At 45.0% G+C, this 19,884-nt stretch overlaps 1 protein-coding gene across 2 annotated transcripts in view; it reads left to right on the top strand.

Moving 5' to 3' along the window:
• The window catches only part of TLN1 (talin 1), a 407,659-nt gene that overhangs the window by 134,684 nt on the left and 253,091 nt on the right, over positions 1-19,884 (top strand). For both annotated transcript variants that reach the window (XM_030192770.1, XM_030192769.1), the window contains exons 5-6: positions 8,769-8,898; positions 10,365-10,517. In XM_030192770.1, coding sequence (XP_030048630.1) covers positions 8,769-8,898; positions 10,365-10,517 — 283 coding nt within the window. The remainder of the gene's footprint in view (positions 1-8,768; positions 8,899-10,364; positions 10,518-19,884) is intronic.

The following is a 19,884-nucleotide window of genomic DNA, read 5'->3' as shown; positions in this document are numbered from 1 at the left end:
ACTTAGAGAATGTGGATTTAGAGTGGTGGTGAGGGCCTACATGTCTGGACGGCAACGGGGACACATAGGCGGCACAGCAGCGGAGAAATGTGTTAAATGTGATCACATGCCCCACACTCTATACCATGCCTTTTGGGGATGTCCAAGAGTGAAAGCTTTTTGGGGAGAGATCCAGAGATTTATGTCTCTTATAGTAAAGAAGCCCGTGGATGGCACCTGGGATCATTATGTACTAGATACACAAACAGCATTCCAAGCGCAGACTGGGGGAGATAGAACATGGTGTCGCAAAGTATGTTTGGTGGCCAGAAAAACTATTTTACAAAATTGGACTTCACCAGACCCTCCGGCTTACTGGCATTGGAGAAACCAAGTGCACGAGTTGGCCACTTGGGAAGCCAGGGAAGCAAAGGGATCACCGAAACGGAAGAAAAGTTTTGTAAAGATCTGGGATCATTACATACAAGAACTAAACCCGCAAGGACGAAGTCTGCTTCTTAATTTGCTGTGACCCTGACATGGGGAGTGAATCCCCCTACAAAACAGCCCTACATATAAGGTTGACATGCAGGGAAGGGGAGGGAGGGACCCCCCGGGCTATCAGAACCAAGCCCGGAGGGGATAAGGGAATATAGGAGATACTAAAAGAGCACTGAACATGTAGGCTAGTTGGATGAATGAATACCAAGGGGATGGGAGGGGAGGCGGGGAGGGAGAGGCTGAGGAGAAAGGGAGGGGGGGAAATGGCAAGTGTAAAGAACTTGATCAGAATTGATTTGGCTTATAGAGCATAAGCTGTTGATGATTTAGCCTAGTAAGAAGCAGTGTATGATAAATATGCTAAATGCTAATAAACGTGTTCAACCATTAAAACTCATAGACAATTAAGGGGGTAGAGGGAACTAGGACGGGGGAGAAAAATGTTAAAAAGTTTTGAATACTGTTCAGTAATGTGTGTGATTTATGCAGCATAATTCAGTTGGGAAATGTGTCAAGTAAAATGTACTGTTTGGAATTAATATGCTGAAATGATAATAAAAACTGTTTAAACATAAAGAGAGGCGTAAGATATCGAAAATTGTATTTGATTGAGGAAAAAAGGGAAGGAGGTTGGGGAGATGTCATAAATATGCAAATGTTTGGCAGACTTTCAGAAATTATGAAAAGTGGAAAATTTATGTAGAATAACAAAGTGTAAGGGGCCACGATTTGAAGTTTCAGGGAGGAATGTTTAGAGGAAATCTGTTTGAAACTCAAAGAACGTATCACGTTCAAACTCTGTACCTTGGTCCATAAAATCATCCATGGCGACGCCCATCCTACATGTCAGACCTAATAGAACTACCACCCAGAAATGCAAAAAAGTCCTCCCGCACATTCCTCAACCTTCACCCTCCCAATTGTAAAGGCGTGGAATACAAATCAACACATGCATGAACCTTCTCTTATAGAAGCACACAGCTCTGGAACACACTGCCACGAAATCTAAAAACGGTCTACGAAATGACCAATTTCCGCAAACTCCTGAAAACCTATCTCTTCGACAAAATATATCACAATGGACAACACGCGTAACACTACATTCTTTAAGAGATCCAGGAACGTTCTCTAATGCCTTTTGCTCTCACTATCATGTACCTAATGCCCATAACTTTAACACTATCAAGTATCTCACCATCATACACACAAAACCTCTGCTAACACAAATGTCTATTCTTTTCTACTTCCATTACCATGTATCTCTCCACCATGCACCAATACCTGTTGTAAAACCAAATGTAAATTCTTTTCTATGCTCAGCATCCATGATGAATTGAAGGCCACATTGAGCCTGCAAAAAGGTGGGATAATGTGGGATACAAATGCTATAAATAAATAAAAACTCACATTGAGCAGCCTTACTAAGGCGTAATGAATTTAGTCAGATTCTGTTATTTTGGATATAATGGTTTTTGTGTGTTTTAATATGTGTTTTATATGTTACCTGTATATTTGCAATTATATCTCACTAAGAATTGTAGATTGTACGGCTTATACATTTTAAATTAAATAAAAATAGAAATTTCAAATGTATGTTAACTTTTTTTTAAATAATATGAAAATGGAAGGAAGCAAGCAAAGGTCCAACAATTGGGGGGGGGGGGGGGGGGTGTGGAGGCAATGTGAGTTAAGAATTTTTTTCCCTGGGCACAATAACCAGTTAAAAAAAAACATCAGGAAAGGAAGTACAAATTATGAAGAAATGAAGTTGAGAGAGAGAGAGAAAAATAGTAAGTAATTCTTTTAAACTAAGTTAACAAAAATAAAAATTAGGTAGGCTGTAGCTCTGAGCCAAGATTGCCGGAGGGGGGTAATGAAAGGAAAGGTTCAGAGCAGAGGGCTAAAGCCATTACTGCTACCGATCATTTTTATAGTGCTACTAGATGTATGCAGTGCTGTACACATTATATGCAGGTACTTTTTCTGTCTCTAGAGAGCTCATAATCTGTTTTTGTACCTGGGGCAATGGAGGGTTAAATGACTTGCCCTAGGTCACAAGGAGCTGCAGTGGGAGTGAAACCTAGGTTGCCAGACTCAAAGCCAGTTGCACTAACCATTAGGCTACTTCTCCATAGAGAGAGGACTAAGTAAAAGAAAGCAGAGTGGCAGGTAGATTCTAAACAAGAAAGATGAACTGGGGGGGATAGAAAAATGAGGTGGAAAGGGAACAGAGAGAACGAGAAGGAATGTAGGGAGAGATAAGAGTATTAAGATAGGTAGGAGAGCTAAAATGAAGAGCCTTAAAAGCCAGGATAAGAAGATTGAATTGAATACTGTAGAAAATTGGAAGCCAGTGATAGTGTGCAAGAAGGGGAGAAACGTGGTCAGATCTATGGGTGTGTAGTCAAGAAAGTGAAGCTTTAGGAAGGCTAGCAAGGGAGTCGTTACAATAGTCTAAGCATGAAGTGACAAGTGAGGACAAATGAGTGGCACAGGAGGAATTGTCAAGAAAACTAGGGATAGACTGAATCCAGCAAAGAAAAAAGAAACAGGACTTTAGTGTTTGTTCAGTTAGATGAAACTAGAGGTTGAGCGAGAGAAGCATACTGGCTAGTGAGCAGAGAGTGGAGGTACTACTGCACTGGCTTTCAAGAAAACTGGGATGACCTGACAGAGTGACTTGGTTACAGCACAGTGATAAAATCTATGGAGTAGTAGTTACAAAGTGCATTGGGATAAACTGCATAAAGAAGGCCATATTCTCACATGTGGGTGATGTCACCTGGTGTGGAGTGCTTTTCAAGTGATAGCCTGAGTGCCTTCCTACTTACCATGAGAATGCGGGACCAACAGTCTCTCTTCATCCGCCTTGAGGAGAGAACACGTGCCTCTGTGTCTGGTGCGCAAGTTGATTTTTTGAGCTTTTTGGTGACGTCCCTGTGGTGTTTTCTCCTGATTTTTGCTTTATTTTCCTTCAGAAATGTTCCTCTCCCTTCCTTTGTTTTAGTTCAGTTTTTCTCCACTAAGTTTCCTTTTATTTTTGGCACACTCGGTTGGCCCTCTTATGGCTGAGCTCTGGTTGGGCATTTGTCCCTCAATTTTTTTCTGGTTTTTGACCACTTTTTTCAGTCACCATCGAGCTGTTGATTTGCCATGACTGTTTTCCCTTCCACGTCATCAAAGGTTTCCAGTGGCTTTAAGCACTGTGCCCGGTGCAATAGGTCCATCTCTGGCAAAGGCACCCATTCTTGGTGTCTTCAGTGTTTGGGTCAGAACATTCCCCAGCCAGCTGTATTGTTTGTCTGCATATGCAGAAAAGAACCCGGCTATTCAGAGAGGCTAACAAAGACAAAATTTTTGAAGCCTAGTCCGAATCGTCAGTGTTTGTATCAGCATCGACGCTTGCACCAGTATCAGTCTCCATAACTGCGAGACCCAGGTCCGACACTAGGAGTGGACATGCATTGAGTAGGTCTCCACCTGCCTCGACACCGGCCACTGTGCAGGGTTAGTATTATGTTTCCTTTTTCTGTTGGATAACGACCCATTGATAGTATCGTCATGTAGGTTATGAATTGTTTGAAGAAGCAGGTCGAGGCTCCTTTCATTAAATAATTAGGGCAGATGTTCATTGAGCAATATGCTGTGGAGAATCTGGTTGTCGTGACAGACCTCCTTTAGTTGGGGTGCGTTGAAAGAGGACCACAATCTGTCGGCTGCAATGGTGCTGTTGTGGTAGTTTAGTTTTTCGACGAAGGGTTCCATTGCTGTTTCATTGTTTTTGAATTCTCTTCTAAGGGTGATTATTTTGGTTTTGAAGTATCTTGCTAGCTCGTGTGTGTGGGGTGGGAGTGGGGGGGGGGGGGGGGGTTGTCATTTCTTGTGGACAGTGGTCAGGTGTTTAAAAGACCATTAACCAGCCCATATAGTTTTCTGGTGTTGCTGTAGTCTGGTCCAATTTGCTCTTTGTAATATTGGAATTTGTATTGTCTTATTTTAGACTTGTATTCCTTTATCGTCTTTCTCCATACTGTTTTGTTGTTGTCTGATTTGTTTTTCTGCCATCTTCGTTCTTGTTTCCTGCAGGCTCTTTTTAGTTTCCCAAGTTTGTTGTTAAACCATGGTGTAGTCTTTGGTTTGGCAATTGTTTTCATTCTTATCTGTTATATTTCATCCAGTATGGTCTCCCATTCCGACAGGAAGTTGATGAAATTTGAGTTTGGAGACCATTGGTCATTGTAGAGCTTGGACCATTAAAGCTCGTTATCTGTCTTTCCCCGTGTTTCGTGGGATCTTGTTTCTGTTGGATGTCTGGGTGTATTTTCCATCCAGTTGACAGTGAGGGTTAATTTTGAAGACCAGATCACTTCTTCCCAGTTAACATTCTCTAGCTTGAAGTTGTGTTGCCCGCAACCTCGGAGTCATCTTCGACTCCTCCCTCTCCTTCTCTGCGCATATCCAGCAGATAGCCAAGACCTGTCGCTTCTTTCTCTTTAACATCAGCAAAATTCGCCCTTTCCTGTCTGAGCACACCACCCTTACTCTCGTCCACGCTCTCATTACCTCTCGCCTTGACTACTGCAACCTACTCCTTACTGGCCTCCCACTTAGCCATCTATCCCCCCTTCAATCTGTTCAGAACTCTGCTGCACATCTTATATTCCGCCTGAACCGATATACTCATATCACCCCTCTTCTCAGGTCACTTCACTGGCTTCCGATCAGATACCGCATACAGTTCAAGCTTCTCCTTCTTACCTACAAATGCACTCAGTCTGCAGCCCCTCATTACCTCTCTACCCTCATTTCCCCTTACGTTCCCAACCGTAACCTCCGCTCACAGGACAAATCCCTCCTCTCAGTACCCTTCTCCACCACCGCCAACTCCAGGCTCCGCTCACTCTGCCTCGCCTCACCCTATGCTTGGAATAAACTTCCTGAGCCCTTACGCCAAACCCCCTCCCTACCCATCTTCAAATCCTTGCTCAAAGCCCACCTCTTCAATGTTGCTTTCGGCACCTAACCTTTATACCTTTCAGGAAATCTAGACTGCCCCTATTTGACTGACTGTACATTTGTCCTTTAGATTGTAAGCTCCTTTGAGCAGGGCCTGTCCTTCTATGTTAAATTGTGCAGCGCTGTGTAACCCTAGTAGCGCTTTAGAAATGTCAAGTAGTAGTAGTAGTAGTAGTAGTTGTGTGTTTCTGCAATCCTGTATGTGAGGAGATCAAGCACATGCCATTCTATATGGGTTTTGGTTACGTTTGGGAGGTCGAAGTCCCATTGCTGTAGAAAGGTTATACATTGCTGCACTTGTATCCCACATTTTCCCACCTATTTGCAGGCTCAATGTGGCTTACAATATAATACAACAACAATCACATTACATATATGTTATTTGAATGGTCTTTCATGTTTATTAATGGTACTGTTTGTGCTGTACTGACATTTTATCATATTTCTGCTGTTGTTTTAAAGGGCTGTTAAATGTGCCTATTTCTGATACTCAGTATTGGGTTTCAGTTTGCTGTTTCCAAGTTTACCTCATTGATTGTATTTATGTTTGGTCATTTTACTATTGTTTTGCTGTTAACAAAATTGTAAGTTTTATGTAAACTGTATCTCTTATACACCACCTTGGGTGAATCTCTTCATGAAGGCAATTGATAAATCCCAATAAATAAATCAAGAGTGGACAGTAGAAAGGTTTTATTTCAATGTGCTTTTCTGAGCCCAAAGTCAAATAGATCCAAGGTAACCAGATTGGTTGATAAAATCATCCAGTTGATTTAAGACAGCATTTGTTGTGATTTTAGTCTTCCACAGTTGATGTCATGATTATGTAAGCCACATTGAACCTGCCATATGGTGGGAAAATGTGGGATACAAATGCAATAAATAAATAAATTTATTGTGGTTGTCCGGTTCTTCTGCATCTGAGTAAGTGAAACTGTGAAAAAAGCCACTTATTCAGATGTGGCATGACCCGGACAACTGCAACCATCAGCACAGGAAGTGATACAGTAGTGAATCTCTTCAATAAATAGATGTTTATTAACCATTTTAAGGGATTCAGGCATTGAACTGGTAGATATGGAGACATTAACATGAAAGCCAAAGCTGAAGCTAGATCAGCCAAGAGGTGTCTTGAATACAAAAGAGGAGTCCAGATCTTGGATAGCTGCTATAGGCCTAAGAGATTTCAGACTAGTAGTAATTTCCTCCCCAACCTGTTCAAAGTGCTCCCAAAATTGAGATGGTTGAATAGAAGGTTAGTACATTCCAAGGAGTTGTCCATATTCCCAAGGACCTTATTAGAGAAGAAAGAAATGACATCATTAGAGCAGCTTGGGATGAGGCACACAAATTTTATATCCTTTGGTAAGACATTTCACTGTCTGAAAAAGTTAACATGTCTATGTAAAGCAATTTTAATCTTAGTCTGTTAAAAAGAACTTTTTGCCAAAACAGCACATTTGTAGTCTACATATCTAATGTTCAAGGATTCCTTATCATCTGATATTTTTTGAATGTCTCCAACATGTCTCCATTTTCCTAAATTTATTCCAGTTGGTGCGTAAAGTGAAGGTGTTGGGGGGGGGGGGGAGAGTTATCAACAGAAGATTTACGTAATCTAGTTTCTTTAGAGGCGTACTTCAAGGTACTATTCTTTGGAAGAGATAAGGTAAAGCCATGGCTGGACTGAAATATCACAAGTCAGAGAGGAAAACTGAACCTAAAACATGTCTGGATGAATATATAGAAATCTGAATTACTTGACATTGCCTTCCTGAGCTGGTGCATCACACACTGTCTCTGGCCTTGTGATAACGAGTAGTAATATGGCACACGGGAGGGTTCGTAGGGAACTAACAGATCTATTACTACTACTAATCATTTCCAGGGCTGGCTCAAGGGATCGTAGTGCCTTGAGCCAACTTGCCTTGGTGGTGCTCCTTCATTGCATTGTTGCCCCCTCTCCCCCCCCCCCCCCCCATGGGTTCAGCATCTCTATCCCTCCCCCCCCCCCCCATCCGGTCTCTCTGTCCACCTCTCCGCAGGTCTAGCACTACTCTCTCACCTAGCTCACTCCCCTGCAATCCAGTAAAGTTTGTCATCTACCAGAAGCAGCAGCATGACAGGCTGCCTTCAGCCTGCCTCTGTTTCTTCCCTCTGCCATGTCCCATCCACAGGAAATTGCATCAGAGGGAACAGGACATGGCAGGACCCTAGGGGAGTGAGAGAGGTGAGGGAAGAAATCTAACTAAAAGCCCACCTTTTTGATGCTGCTTTTAACCCCTAACCCTTGTTCACTTGTTCAGAACCCTTATTTTATCATCCTCACTTTAATATTCCCTTATCTCTTGTTTGTCCTGTTTGTCCTAATTAGATTGTAAGCTCTGTTGAGCAGGGACTGTCTCTTCATGTTCAAGTGTACAGCCCTTTGTACGTCTAGTAGCGCTATAGAAATAAGTAGTAAGAAAGAAGGGGACGGATCTGGCCAGAATGCTGGGTGGTGGGGGGTGGAGGAAAGGCTTAACCTATAGACCAGATGAGGTCAGAGGCTGGGTATTTTGGCACCCTTAGTCGCAGGCGCCCTGAGCCAGAGCCTCACCTGGTCCAATGGTTAAGCTGGCCATGATCATTTCTATAGCTCTACTAGATGTACACAGTGCTGTACACATTTGGGCGGCGGGGATAGTGCTGGGCAGACTTATACGGTCTGTGCCAGAAGCCGGTGGTGGGAGGCAGGGATAGTGCTGGGCAGACTTATACGGTCTGTGCCAGAGCTGGTGGTGGGAGGCGGGACTGGTAGTTGGGAGGCGAGGATAGTGCTGGGCAGACTTATATGGTCTGTGCCAGAGCTGGTGGTGGGAGGCGTGGTTGGGAGGCAGGGATAGGGCTGGCCAGACTTATACGGTCTGTGCCCTGACGAGGACAGTACAAATAAAAAAGTAGCACATATGAATTTATCTTCTTGGGCAGACTGGATGGACTGTGCAGGTCTTTTTCTTCCGTCATCTACTATGTTACTATTATATACAGGTACTTTGTAGTGGGCTCACAGTCTTTTGTACCTGAGGCAGTGGAGGGTTAAGGAGCTGCAGTGGGAATTTTGAACCCAGTTCCCCAGGATCTCAGCCCACTGCACTAACCATTTGGTTACTCCTGCACTCTTGAACTCTTGAGAGTGAACAAAGCTACTGATCTCTTGGTCTCTCAGTGTGGAACTACTGTCATTACAGATGGAAACTTTCCCCTTTTCTCTTTCTTTTCATTACTTTCAGGACACGCTGGAGTACAAGAAGAAGCAGAGACCCTTGAAAATCCGTATGTTGGATGGAACTGTGAAAACCGTCATGGTGGATGACTCCAAAACTGTCTGCGACATGCTTATGACAATCTGTGCCAGGATAGGTAATGGAGCTTGGAAAATCTAGTGGCTGTGTGACTCAGGATAAGCACGGGAGTCTTGATTTTGTGACGTAAACAAAACTGAACCACTGTCAGATAACTGAAAAGTCAGATAATCCCAGACTTGCATTTTCTCCCTCCTGCCGCACTTCATGAAACCCCCCTCCCCCTCAAAGTGCCTACTGCCTCGCCTACCCTCCCAAACAGATGCAGCTCCTGTGTTCCCATGCCTCCCCTTATTTTGGAGGGTGGGTGGGTAGGAGTCACTTTGGATGGAGGTTTGGTGGGGTGGCAGGAGAGAGTGGGCAGAGCCTGGTGAACCTACTATCAGTTAATGTGGAGGTTGGATAACCAAAGGTTGGTTAACCAAGACTCTACTGTATAAGAAATCCTGAACTTGGCTGCCTCAAAATAGATAAAGGAGTGTATATGAAATTGGAAGCCAGTCTATATTTGACCTTTGGTGGGAGAGGTGAAGGAGAAAGGAGAATGAGGAACCCATTAGTGTCGGGAATGATGAAGGAGGGAGGAAAGTAGGGCATCTAGGGCTGGATTTTGACAGTAGAACTGAAGGAGGGTGGGGGACTTTCAGGTTGGCATTTGTTGGGAGCAGTGTAAGGGGAGGAGATGCCTGGGTTGGGGGTGATGAATGAGGGCATCTTAGAATGAAGGGAAAAACAGTGGGAAAGAGAGAAGGTGCCTGTGCCAGTGCTAGACAATGAGGGAAGCAGGTGGGTCCAAGAAGGGAAAGAATGTTTTGAGCCAGCCTGTGACAGGCAAAGTGGGGTTGGTGATACTGAGCTGACATGTGGCAGGAGCAGTGTGACAGGGAGAGGGCATCCTGGGCCAGCCTGGAGTGGAAGCATGGGGGGGAAAGGGGGGCAATCTTGGACCAGCATGTGAAAAGGAATAGCTGGGGAGGTAGGTGAGAGGTGGAGGAAGTCTTGGACTGGCCTGGGGCAAACACAGCAGGCCTAATATTCAAAAGACTCCTTCCTAGTTAAATCATGCTGAACACCACAGGAGGGACTTATCCAGGCCCTTTGACTGCTGAGGCACTGTCTGAGCAGAGTCGGTGCTGGTGCCAGCATTCCCAGCTTTGCCCAATTAGCTCTGTGGGTACAACACTGAATATTGGCTGCCCCTGCATATCTGTAGGGTTTCGCTGCTGACCTGGACATAGCCTGACAATGAATATCTGAGTAACAGCAGCAGCAGTCAGGGTGATAAAAAGAATGCTCGCTGCCCCTGGCTGAATATTGACCAGTGGGGGTTGGAGGGGGGGGGGGGGTGTTGCTTGTCTAGGTCCAATCTATGGCAAAAGCAATGGAGGGAAGGGTTGAGTCACCTTGGACTGATCTGCTGTAGAATAGCGTAAGGCTGGCCTGGGGTAGTAGAAAGGGAGGTAGCGTTTAAAGAATTGTGTTGATGGGATTGAGTTGCTTGTAAATTGGAATATTTCATTCCAGGTATCACAAATTATGATGAGTATTCGCTTGTGCGAGAAATATTAGAGGAGAAGAAGGAAGAGGTGACGGGGACCTTGAAGAAGGATAAAACCCTCTTGAGAGATGAGAAGAAGATGGAGAAGTTAAAACAGAAACTGCACACTGATGACGAATGTATGCTCTGCACACTACATATGTGCACACACACACATATATGTACTGATAGCGAAACTGCATAGATTTGATGAATATGAGCATAGTTTACTATGTAGAAACAGTCTGCCCATCCATATCAATTACTAATTTCTATAATCCCTTCCTCTCCCTTTATTTATTATTTATTTGGTTCATTTGTATCCCACATTTTCCCAGCTTATGCGGACTCAATGTGGCTAACAAAGTTACTAGAAAATTACATAATACGACAGGATAAAATTGTTCCAGTAAAAAAAAAAATAATAATAATGTTTGAAATTTTCTGTGCTTATCTCATGCTTTCTTGAGATTATCTATCTATCTATCTATCTATCTATCTATGGCTCCAAAGTCGATCCTCATTCATGTTCATCCTGTGACTCCTCGATCCCAAGCTTCCTTTGAATTGAAGGAGGCCTGCCTCCTGTGCATTTATACCATGTAACTATTTAAATATCTTTATGCTATTTTCCATCTTTATCTTTCTTTCAAAGGATGCATATTGTAACCAGGTACCTCTAGATGCAACCAAGGATAGAACAGTCTCCTCCAGCCACAGGCTCCTGGTACAGTCAAGAAATAAAGGTCCACCCGCAACTTCAATCTTAAAGACTTTAATCCATGCAGGTTTCTAGTACACCTGATACACAGTTCCAACAGCAGCATTCACCTTCAATCTTAAGCACATATAAGCCACCTGAAAGTGTGTGGCAAATAGTCCCCTTTAAGCATTAGGCTATCAGCACATATCAGGATTCAATACAGGCTCACAGTCAGCTCCAGTCTGGGATCTTTATCCAGTGCACAATAAACAGTAGTTCAAGTCCAAATAGAAGCAGTTCTTTCAGTTCATCCTCACAGTTAAATCACAAAGCAGCAGTTTCTACCTTCTACTCTCTTTACTTTCAGGAGAGTTCAATACTGTAGGGACTCCTCTTACCCAAGGATTTTCAGCCTGCAGATACTTTTGGGACTTCCTCACACCCAAGGGATTTCAGCCTGCTTCAGTACTTTAGGGACCTCTCTTACCCAAGGGTTTTCAGCCTGCAACTGCTTCTCTCTCCTCTAGGACTCCTTCCCATCTGCCTAATCAATCCCTGGCTTCTGTTCTGTGGAGGAGTGGCCTAGTGGTTAGGGTGGTGGACCTTGGTCCTGAGGAACTGAGTTCAACTCCCACTTCAGGCACAGGCAGCTCCTTGTGACTCTGGGCAAGTCACTTAACCCTCCATTGCCCCATGTAAGCCGCATTGAGCCTGCCATGAGTGGGAAAGCGTGGGGTACAAATGTAACAAAAAATAAAACCATTCTCCTTCCATTAGCTTCCCCCACACCCATACCAGCTGAGTTAAGACCTTCGTCGGACCCGTCCCCGAGGAGGCGTGAGGATTCCACGTCCTCCTCTTCGGTACCAAGGAGTCTCGATGACGGGTGTCGAGAGAAGGCTAAGAAGCACTGTCATTGTTCTCCTTCCATGCACGGTACCGAGAGCTCCGGGGAGCTGAGGGATTTGGCACCCGAGAAGTGTCGGCACCGGGAGGACCGCTCACTCTCTTTACAGGAGGTGCCGATGCGTCGGTCTTCTGGCAGCCTGGTTCCGGCTCTCGAGCCCACTCAGATTCTGCCACCGGCTCCTGCACCGGCCCCTCAGCCTTTTCCGATGTAAGCTCTCGACGAGTGTATCGGGGCCCTTCTTCCAGAACTTCTGGTGGGACTGCTGCACCAGTCTACTTCGGTGCCAGGGGTGCTTGCGCCTTCTGCACCGACTGTGGAAGCGGCATCTGGTCCTTCACCTGTGGTGAGGTCCCCGTCTTCGGCGTTGGCCGCCACCTGGGTTGATTCTCCCTCGATGTCGGCGGAGGAAGCTTCACCACAGTCCAGGTTGGGGTCTACTTCTCGACATCGTTCCTTGACGTCGAGACAAGCTCGGGTTCGGGCTGCTCTTAGAGAGCTTTTGTCCGTTACCGATGATGAGCGCTCGTGGGAGGAAGAGAAGGATCCCAGATACTTTTCTGAAGAAGAGTCATATGGGGTCCCCTCTGATCCTACTCTGCCAATTGAAAGAAGGTTGTCTCCACCTGAGAGTCTTTATTTTTCCTCTTTTGTTCGGGAAATGTCTAAGGACATTCCCTTCCCTATGGAGATTGCGGATGAGCCCAGGGCCAAGATGCTCGAGGTCTTGGATTATCCTTCTCCACATACAGAGGTTGCAACGGCTCCCTTGCATAACACACTCAGGTAAGTTCTTATGCGAAACTGGTCGTTCCCTCTCTCTAATCCAGTGTTCCCCAAGAAAGCTGAGTCCCCGTACAGAGTCCATGGAGAGCCTGTAATGGTGAAGTCTCAACTGCCTCACGATTCCATGGTGGTGGATTCTGCTCTTAGAAGAGCCAAGTGTGCTAGGGACTAGGCCTCGGCGCCCCTAGGCAGAGAGTCTAGGATTCTTTTGGGAGAAAGATGTATCAAGCCGCTATGCTTGCAGTCAAGATTCAAACATACCAGCTCTACACGAGCATCCACTTGCGGAACTTGGTGAGGCAACTGTCCAGTTTGGTGGAAGCACTTCCTCCGGAGCTCGCCGAACCTTTTCACCAGGTGGTCAGGCAGCAGAAGGCGTATCGTAAATTCCTGGCCAGGGGTACTTACGACACTTTTGATGTAGCATCCCGAGTAGCTGCTCAAGGTATAGTACATAAGTAATGCCACCCTGAGAAAAGACCAAGGGTCCATCGAGCCCAGCATCCTGTCCATGACAGCGGCCAATCCAGGCCAAGGGCACCTGGCGAGCATCCCAAACGTACAGATATTCTATACATGTTATTCCTGGAATTGTGGATTTTTCCCAAGTCATTTAGGAGTGGTTTATGGACTTGTTCTTTAGGAAACCGTCTAACCCCTTTTTAAACTCTGCCAAGCTAACCACCTTCACCACGTTCTCCAGCAACGAATTCCAGAGTTTAATTATGCTTTGGGTGAAGAAAACTTTTCTCTGATTTGTTTTAAATGTACTACACTGTAGTTTCATCGCATGCCCTCTAGTTCTAGTATTTTTGGAAAGCGTGAACAGACGCTTCACATCCACCTGTTCCACTGCACTCATTATTTTATATACCTCTATCATGTCTCCCCTCAGCCGTCTCTTCTCCAGGCTGAAAAGCCCTAGCTTCCTTAGTCTTTCTTCATAGGGAAGTCGTCCCATCCCCGCTGTCATTTTAGTCGCCCTTCGCTACACCTTTTCCAATTCTACTATATCTTTTTTGAGATGCAGCGATTAGAATTGAACACAATACTCAAGGTGCGGTCGCACCATGGAGCGATACAACAGCATTATAACATCCTCACACCTGTTTTCCATACCTTTCCTAATAATACCCAATATTCTATTCGCTTTTGTAGCCGCAGCAACACACTGAGCAGAAGGTTTCAGTTTATTATCGACGACGATACCCAGATCCCTTTCTTGGTCCGTACCTCCTAACGTGGAACCTTGCATGACGTAGCTATAATTCGGGTTCTTTTTTCCCACATGCATCACCTTGCACTTGCTCACATTAAACGTCATCTGCCATTTAGCCGCCCAGTTTCCCAGTCTCGTAAGGTCCTTCTGTAATTTTCACAATCCTGTCGCGAGTTAACGACTTTGCATAACTTTGTGTCATCAGCAAATTTAATTACCTCGCTAGTTACTCCCATCTCTAAATCATTTATAAATATATTAAAAAGCAGCGGTCCTAGCACGGACCCCTACTAACTACCCTTCTCCATTGTGATGCGCAGACTCTCATGGCTGCGTGTCTCTGACCTGGATCTTAAGACCCAACAGCGAATGGCGGATGTTCCTTGCCGGGGGGATAACCTTTTTGGCAAAAAAGTAGAGGACATGGTCGAACAGATCAAGAAGCACCATGATGCTATGGATTCTCTGTCCCGCCAGGCGTCTTCTGCTACCGCCTTCTCATCTAGCAGGTTTTTTGGAGGGAAGAGGAGTGCTCCCTATTCCTACAATAGGCGTAGGTACACTCCTGCTTCTCGGCAGCCTGTCCAGGCTCAGTCCCAGCGCGCTTGTTCCCGTCAACGACGTGCGACTAAGGCCCCTGTGGCTCCCCAGCAAAAGCAAGGGACGGCTTTTGACTGGCTCCAGTGCAGCATAGCCTCAGAAAAAGTGTCCATGCTGGACGACTTGCCGGTCGGAGGGAGATTGATATTTTTTCACCAAAGGTGGCCTCTCTTAAACTCCGATTGGTGGGTTCTTCAAATAGTCCGGTCAGGATTCACCCTCAATCTGGAATCCAAACCTCCAAATTGCCCACCAGGAGCTTATTCTTACAGCTCCCAGCACAAGCAGGTACTTGCAGAGGAACTCTCCACCCTTCTAATGGCCAATGCGGTCAAACCCGTTCCACCAGGGGAAGAAGGGCTGGGATTCTATTCCAGGTACTTCCTTATGCAAAAGAAAACAGGGGGATGTTTCCCAACCTAGATATAAGGGCCCTGAACAAATTCCTAGTCCGAGAAAAGTTCAGGATGGTTTCCCTCGGCACCCTTCTTCCCATGATTCAAGAAAATGATTGGCTATGCTCTCTGGACTTAAAGGATGCCTATACCCACATCTCGATACTCCCAGCTCACAGGAAGTATCTTCGATTTCGGTTGGGAATTTGGCACTTTCAGTACTGTGTACTGCGCAGCATCGCTACGCAGACTGGGAGTGCATGTGTTCCCTTATCTTTACGATTGGTTGGTGAAGAGCACCTCGGAGGCAGGCGCTCTACAGTCCATGTGGATGACTATTCGGGTGCTGGAACTATTGGGGTTCGTGATCAATTATCCCATCTTGTCTCGGTTCGAAAATTGGAGTTCATTGGAGCTCTGTTGGACACTCGGCTGTCTCAAGCTTATCTTCCCCAGACAAGGGCAGACAATCTCCTGGCCCTAGTGTCCATGGCTTGAGCGTCTCAAACGATCACAGCTCGGCAGATGTTGAGACTCTTGGGACACATGGCTTCCACAGTTCATGTGACTCTCATGGCACGCCTACATATGAGATCAGCTCAATGGACTCTAGCTTCCCAATGGTGCCAGGCCACAGGGGATCTAGAGGATGTGATCCATCTCTCCACCGACTTTTGCAGTTCCTTTCAGTGGTGGGCCGTTTGATCCAATTTGACCTTGGGACGTCCATTCCAAAACCCTCAACCACAAAAGGTTTTGATGACGGATGCATCCCTCCTCAGGTGGGGAGCTCATGTAGATGGACTTCACACTCAAGGAGCCTGGTCCTCTCAGGAAAAGGGTCTTCAGATCAACCTCCTGGAATTACGAGCAATCTGGAACGCTCTAAAGGCTTTCAGAGACAGGCTGTCCACCACATCATATTGATTCAGACAGACAATCAGGTTGCTATGTACTACACCAACAAGCAGGGGGGCACCGGATCTCGCCCTCTGTGTCAGGAAGCTGTTCGGATGTAGCTTTGGGATTTGCCTTCACAGCATGTTTCTCCAAGCCATGTATCTGGCAGGCGTAAACAACAGTGTGGCTGACAGGTTGAGCAGGATTATGCAACCTCACAAGTGGTCGCTAAACATGGGCATTGCCCACAAGATCTTCCGAGCGTGGGGCACCCCCTCGGTGGATCTTTTTGCCACTCAGATCAATCACAAAGTCCCTCAGTTCTGTTCCAGATTTTAGGCCCATGACAGACTAGCGTCAGATGCCTTTCTCCTGCATTGGGGGACAGGCGTTCTGTATGCGTATCCTCCCATACCTCTAGTAGGGAAGACTTTGCTGAAACTCAAGCAAGACCGGGGAACAATGATCCTGATTGCTCCTTTATGGCCTCGTCAGACCTGGTTCCCTCTTCTTCTGGAGTTGTTCTCCGAAGAACTGTGAAGATTGGAGTGTTTTCCGACCCTCATCACCCAGAACGAGGGGTCACTTCTACATCCTAACCTCCAGTCTCTGGCTCTCATGGCCTGGATGTTGAGAGCTTAGCAGTTGCCTTTTTAGGTCTTTCAGAGGGTGTTTCCTGAGTCTTGCTTGCTTCCAGGAAAGATTCCACGAAAAAGTGTTGTTCTTTTAAACGGAGGAGGTTTGCTGTCTGGTGTGACAGCAAGGCCCTAGATCCTTTTTCTTGTCCTACACGGACCCTGCTTGAATAACTTCTACACTTATCAGAGTCTGGTCTCAAGACCAACTCAGTAAGAGTTCACCTTAGTGCAATTAGGGCTTATCATGACCGTGTAGAGGGTAAGCCTATCTCTGGACAGCCTTTAGTTGTCCGACTCATGAGAGGTTTGCTTTTGTCAAAGCCCCCTGTCAAACCTCCACCAGTGTCATGGGATCTCAACGTCGTTCTCACCCAGCTGATGAAAGCTCCTTTTGAGCCACTGAATTCCTGCCATCTGAAGTACTTGACCTGGAAGGTCGTTTCTTGATGGCTGTTACTTCAGCTCGTAGAGTCAGTGAGCTCCAAGCTCTCGTAGTGCATGCACCTTATATCAAATTTCATCATATCAGAGTAGTCCTCCGCACTCACCCTAAGTTCTTGCCGAAGGTGGTGTCGGAGGTCCAGTCAATTGTCTTGCCAACATTTTTTTACCCGTCCTCATACCCGCCCTAGTGAAGACAAGTTGCACAACTTGGACTGTAAGAGAGCATTGGCCTTTTACGTGGAGCGGACAAAGCCCTACAGACAGTCCACCCAAATGTTTGTTTCTTTTGATCCCAACAGGAGGGGAGTCGCCATCGGAAAACGCACAATCTCTAATTGGCTGGTGGATTGCATATCCTTCACTTATGCCCAAGCTGGGCTGACTCTAGAGGGGCATGTCACGGCTCATAATGTCAGAGCCATGGCTGCGTCAGTGGTTCACTTGAAGTCAGCTTCTGTTGAAGAGATTTGCAAGGCTGCAACATGGTCATCAGTCCACACATTCACATCTCACTACTGCCTTCAGTAGGATACCCGGCGCGACAGTCGGTTTGGGCAGTCGGTGCTGCATAATCTATTCGGGGTTTAGAATCCAACTCCACCCTCCTAGGCCCATTTCTGTTTTGTTCCAGGCTGCACTCTCACTTAGTTGTGTTTCTTTTCAGCTCAATCTCAGTTATGTCCTCGCTGTTGCGAGGCCCAATTGACCAATGTTCATTGTTTTGAGTGAGCCTGGGGGCTAGGGATACCCCAATTATGAGAACAAGCAGCCTGCTTGTCCCCAGAGAAAGTGAAGATACATACCTGTAGCAGGTATTCTCCGAGGACAGCAGGCTGATTGTTCTCACAAACCCAGCCTCCTCCCTCCCTTTTGGAGTTGTTTTAGTCTCTGGTTTGCTTTTTATTAAACTGAGGGAGTTACGCTTGTACCGCGGGCAGGAAGCCGTTCGCGCAGGCGTGGTGTGCTATGCCCACGCGATGGAGCGTTCTTCAGATATTTTTTTGATATTTTACTTGCAAAAAATTTCTCAGTCTCTTGGGCCGCTGCAGGCGTTGACCCAATCGTGAGAACAATCAGCCTGCTGTCCTTGGAGAATACTTGCTACAGGTATGTATCTTCACTTTTTCCCAGCACCAACATCAGGCTCACTGGTCTTTAATTTCCTGGATCAATTCTTGAACCTTTTTTAAAATTGGCATTATATTGGCCACCCTCCAGTCTTCTGGTACCATTTTAAAGATAAATTACATATTACTAGCAGTAGCTCTGCAAGTTCATTTTTCAATTCTACCAGTACTTTGGGATATATAGCATCCAGTCCAGGAGATTTGCTACTCTTCAATTTGTCAGATTGCCCTATTATATCTTCTAGGTTTACAGAGATTTGATTCAGTTTCCCTGACTCATCAGCACTGAATATCATTTCTGGCATTGGTATCTCTCCTATTTACTATAACCTGTACTCACTGTTAAATGATATTCCAATATCTCAATATCTCTTGTTATAAATGCTTTTTAATATATACAAACAAACATATATTACCCACATAACACTATTAAATACATAAATACACCCCCAGTATTACTAGCAACGTTGGCTCTTCCTATTTCAATAACAATCATATATGTCCTTTAGCTTTCTTTATCATATATAGCGCATTAAAACGTTCATGCTATATAATTGTTCAACGTCCTTTCATTACTATTTCAAAACTCTTCAAACAGTCAGTTGTCTCCTTGACTGTGATAGTAATTTAGTTCATCGGCGTTGAGCGTTGGAGAAAATAGCAACCAAAAATATATGACACTAGCAAAAAAAACCTTTTAACGTAATCTTCCATCTTCCATCATTAAGTCATTGATAATAAGGATTCCCAACGACTGCAAGCAATTGTGGTTCTTTAGCTTAACAGTTTCTCCCAGTCAATTCTCTCAGTTCACTCGGTTCTCTATGCGAGACCGCATTTCGCACTTAGCTTCTTCAGGAGAACCGTAATCAACATCCTACATGAAAGATATATATACTTCCTTTGTCATTCTCATATATCATTACATGTCCAATTTTTCATATATACAAATATTTAATCCACATTTAATTCATCTTTTCCCACATCTAAATTACTTCGGCAACTTACCCATCGGGCTAATTTCCGCCTCTAGGCTGGCAGGAAATGACGATACAAACATCTCTATGACTAGCTAAACCAGATATAAATACTAGCAGCAAGCCACTCCTCTCTCTGACGTATGTGCCTCAAATCCATTCCACCTCCAGGTTTAATCCCAGGGTGTTACTGTTCTCCATTGAAAAATAAAACGCTGTTCTATATTAAAAAGGATTTCACTTATGTTGCCTCCCCGATCCAACACAGGAATCTGTAATAATGCCATGCATCTGATATCCTCTATTGCATGTTGACATTCGATCCAATGGGCAACCAGGGGGGCATCACTCCTCAAGTTCCTGATATTACTGATGTGTTCAGCTAATCTGATTTTCAATTTCCTCTTAGTGTGGCCTATGTAGTATTTACTACATGGACATATTATGCAATATACAATCTGCTCACTATTACAATTCGTAATCGAGTGAAGATAATAATATTTTTGAATACCTGGAATTTTTACTTTATTCGTAACCAAGGCATATTTACAATAAACACAATTACCACAAGCGGAGTGATGACCCCCATATTTCGTTGCCTTAGGACGTTTAGGAGTTCTCCCAAATTAGATTTACGGCTGTAAGCCATTTTCGGATGATCTTTAAAAACTGGGTGAATACCCAAAACATGCCAAAATTTATGAATTATATGACCAATTAGCGGTGCCCTTTGAGAAAAAGGTAAAACACATGCTATAGGCTTTATTATCTTCTTCTTTTTTGGTATAAACAGCCAGTCCCTTTGAGCATA

This window comes from Microcaecilia unicolor, chromosome 2 (assembly GCF_901765095.1).
Source record: "Microcaecilia unicolor chromosome 2, aMicUni1.1, whole genome shotgun sequence".
In the NCBI taxonomy this organism is placed as follows: domain Eukaryota; kingdom Metazoa; phylum Chordata; class Amphibia; order Gymnophiona; family Siphonopidae; genus Microcaecilia; species Microcaecilia unicolor.
This window is presented reverse-complemented; position numbering and strand designations above follow the sequence as displayed.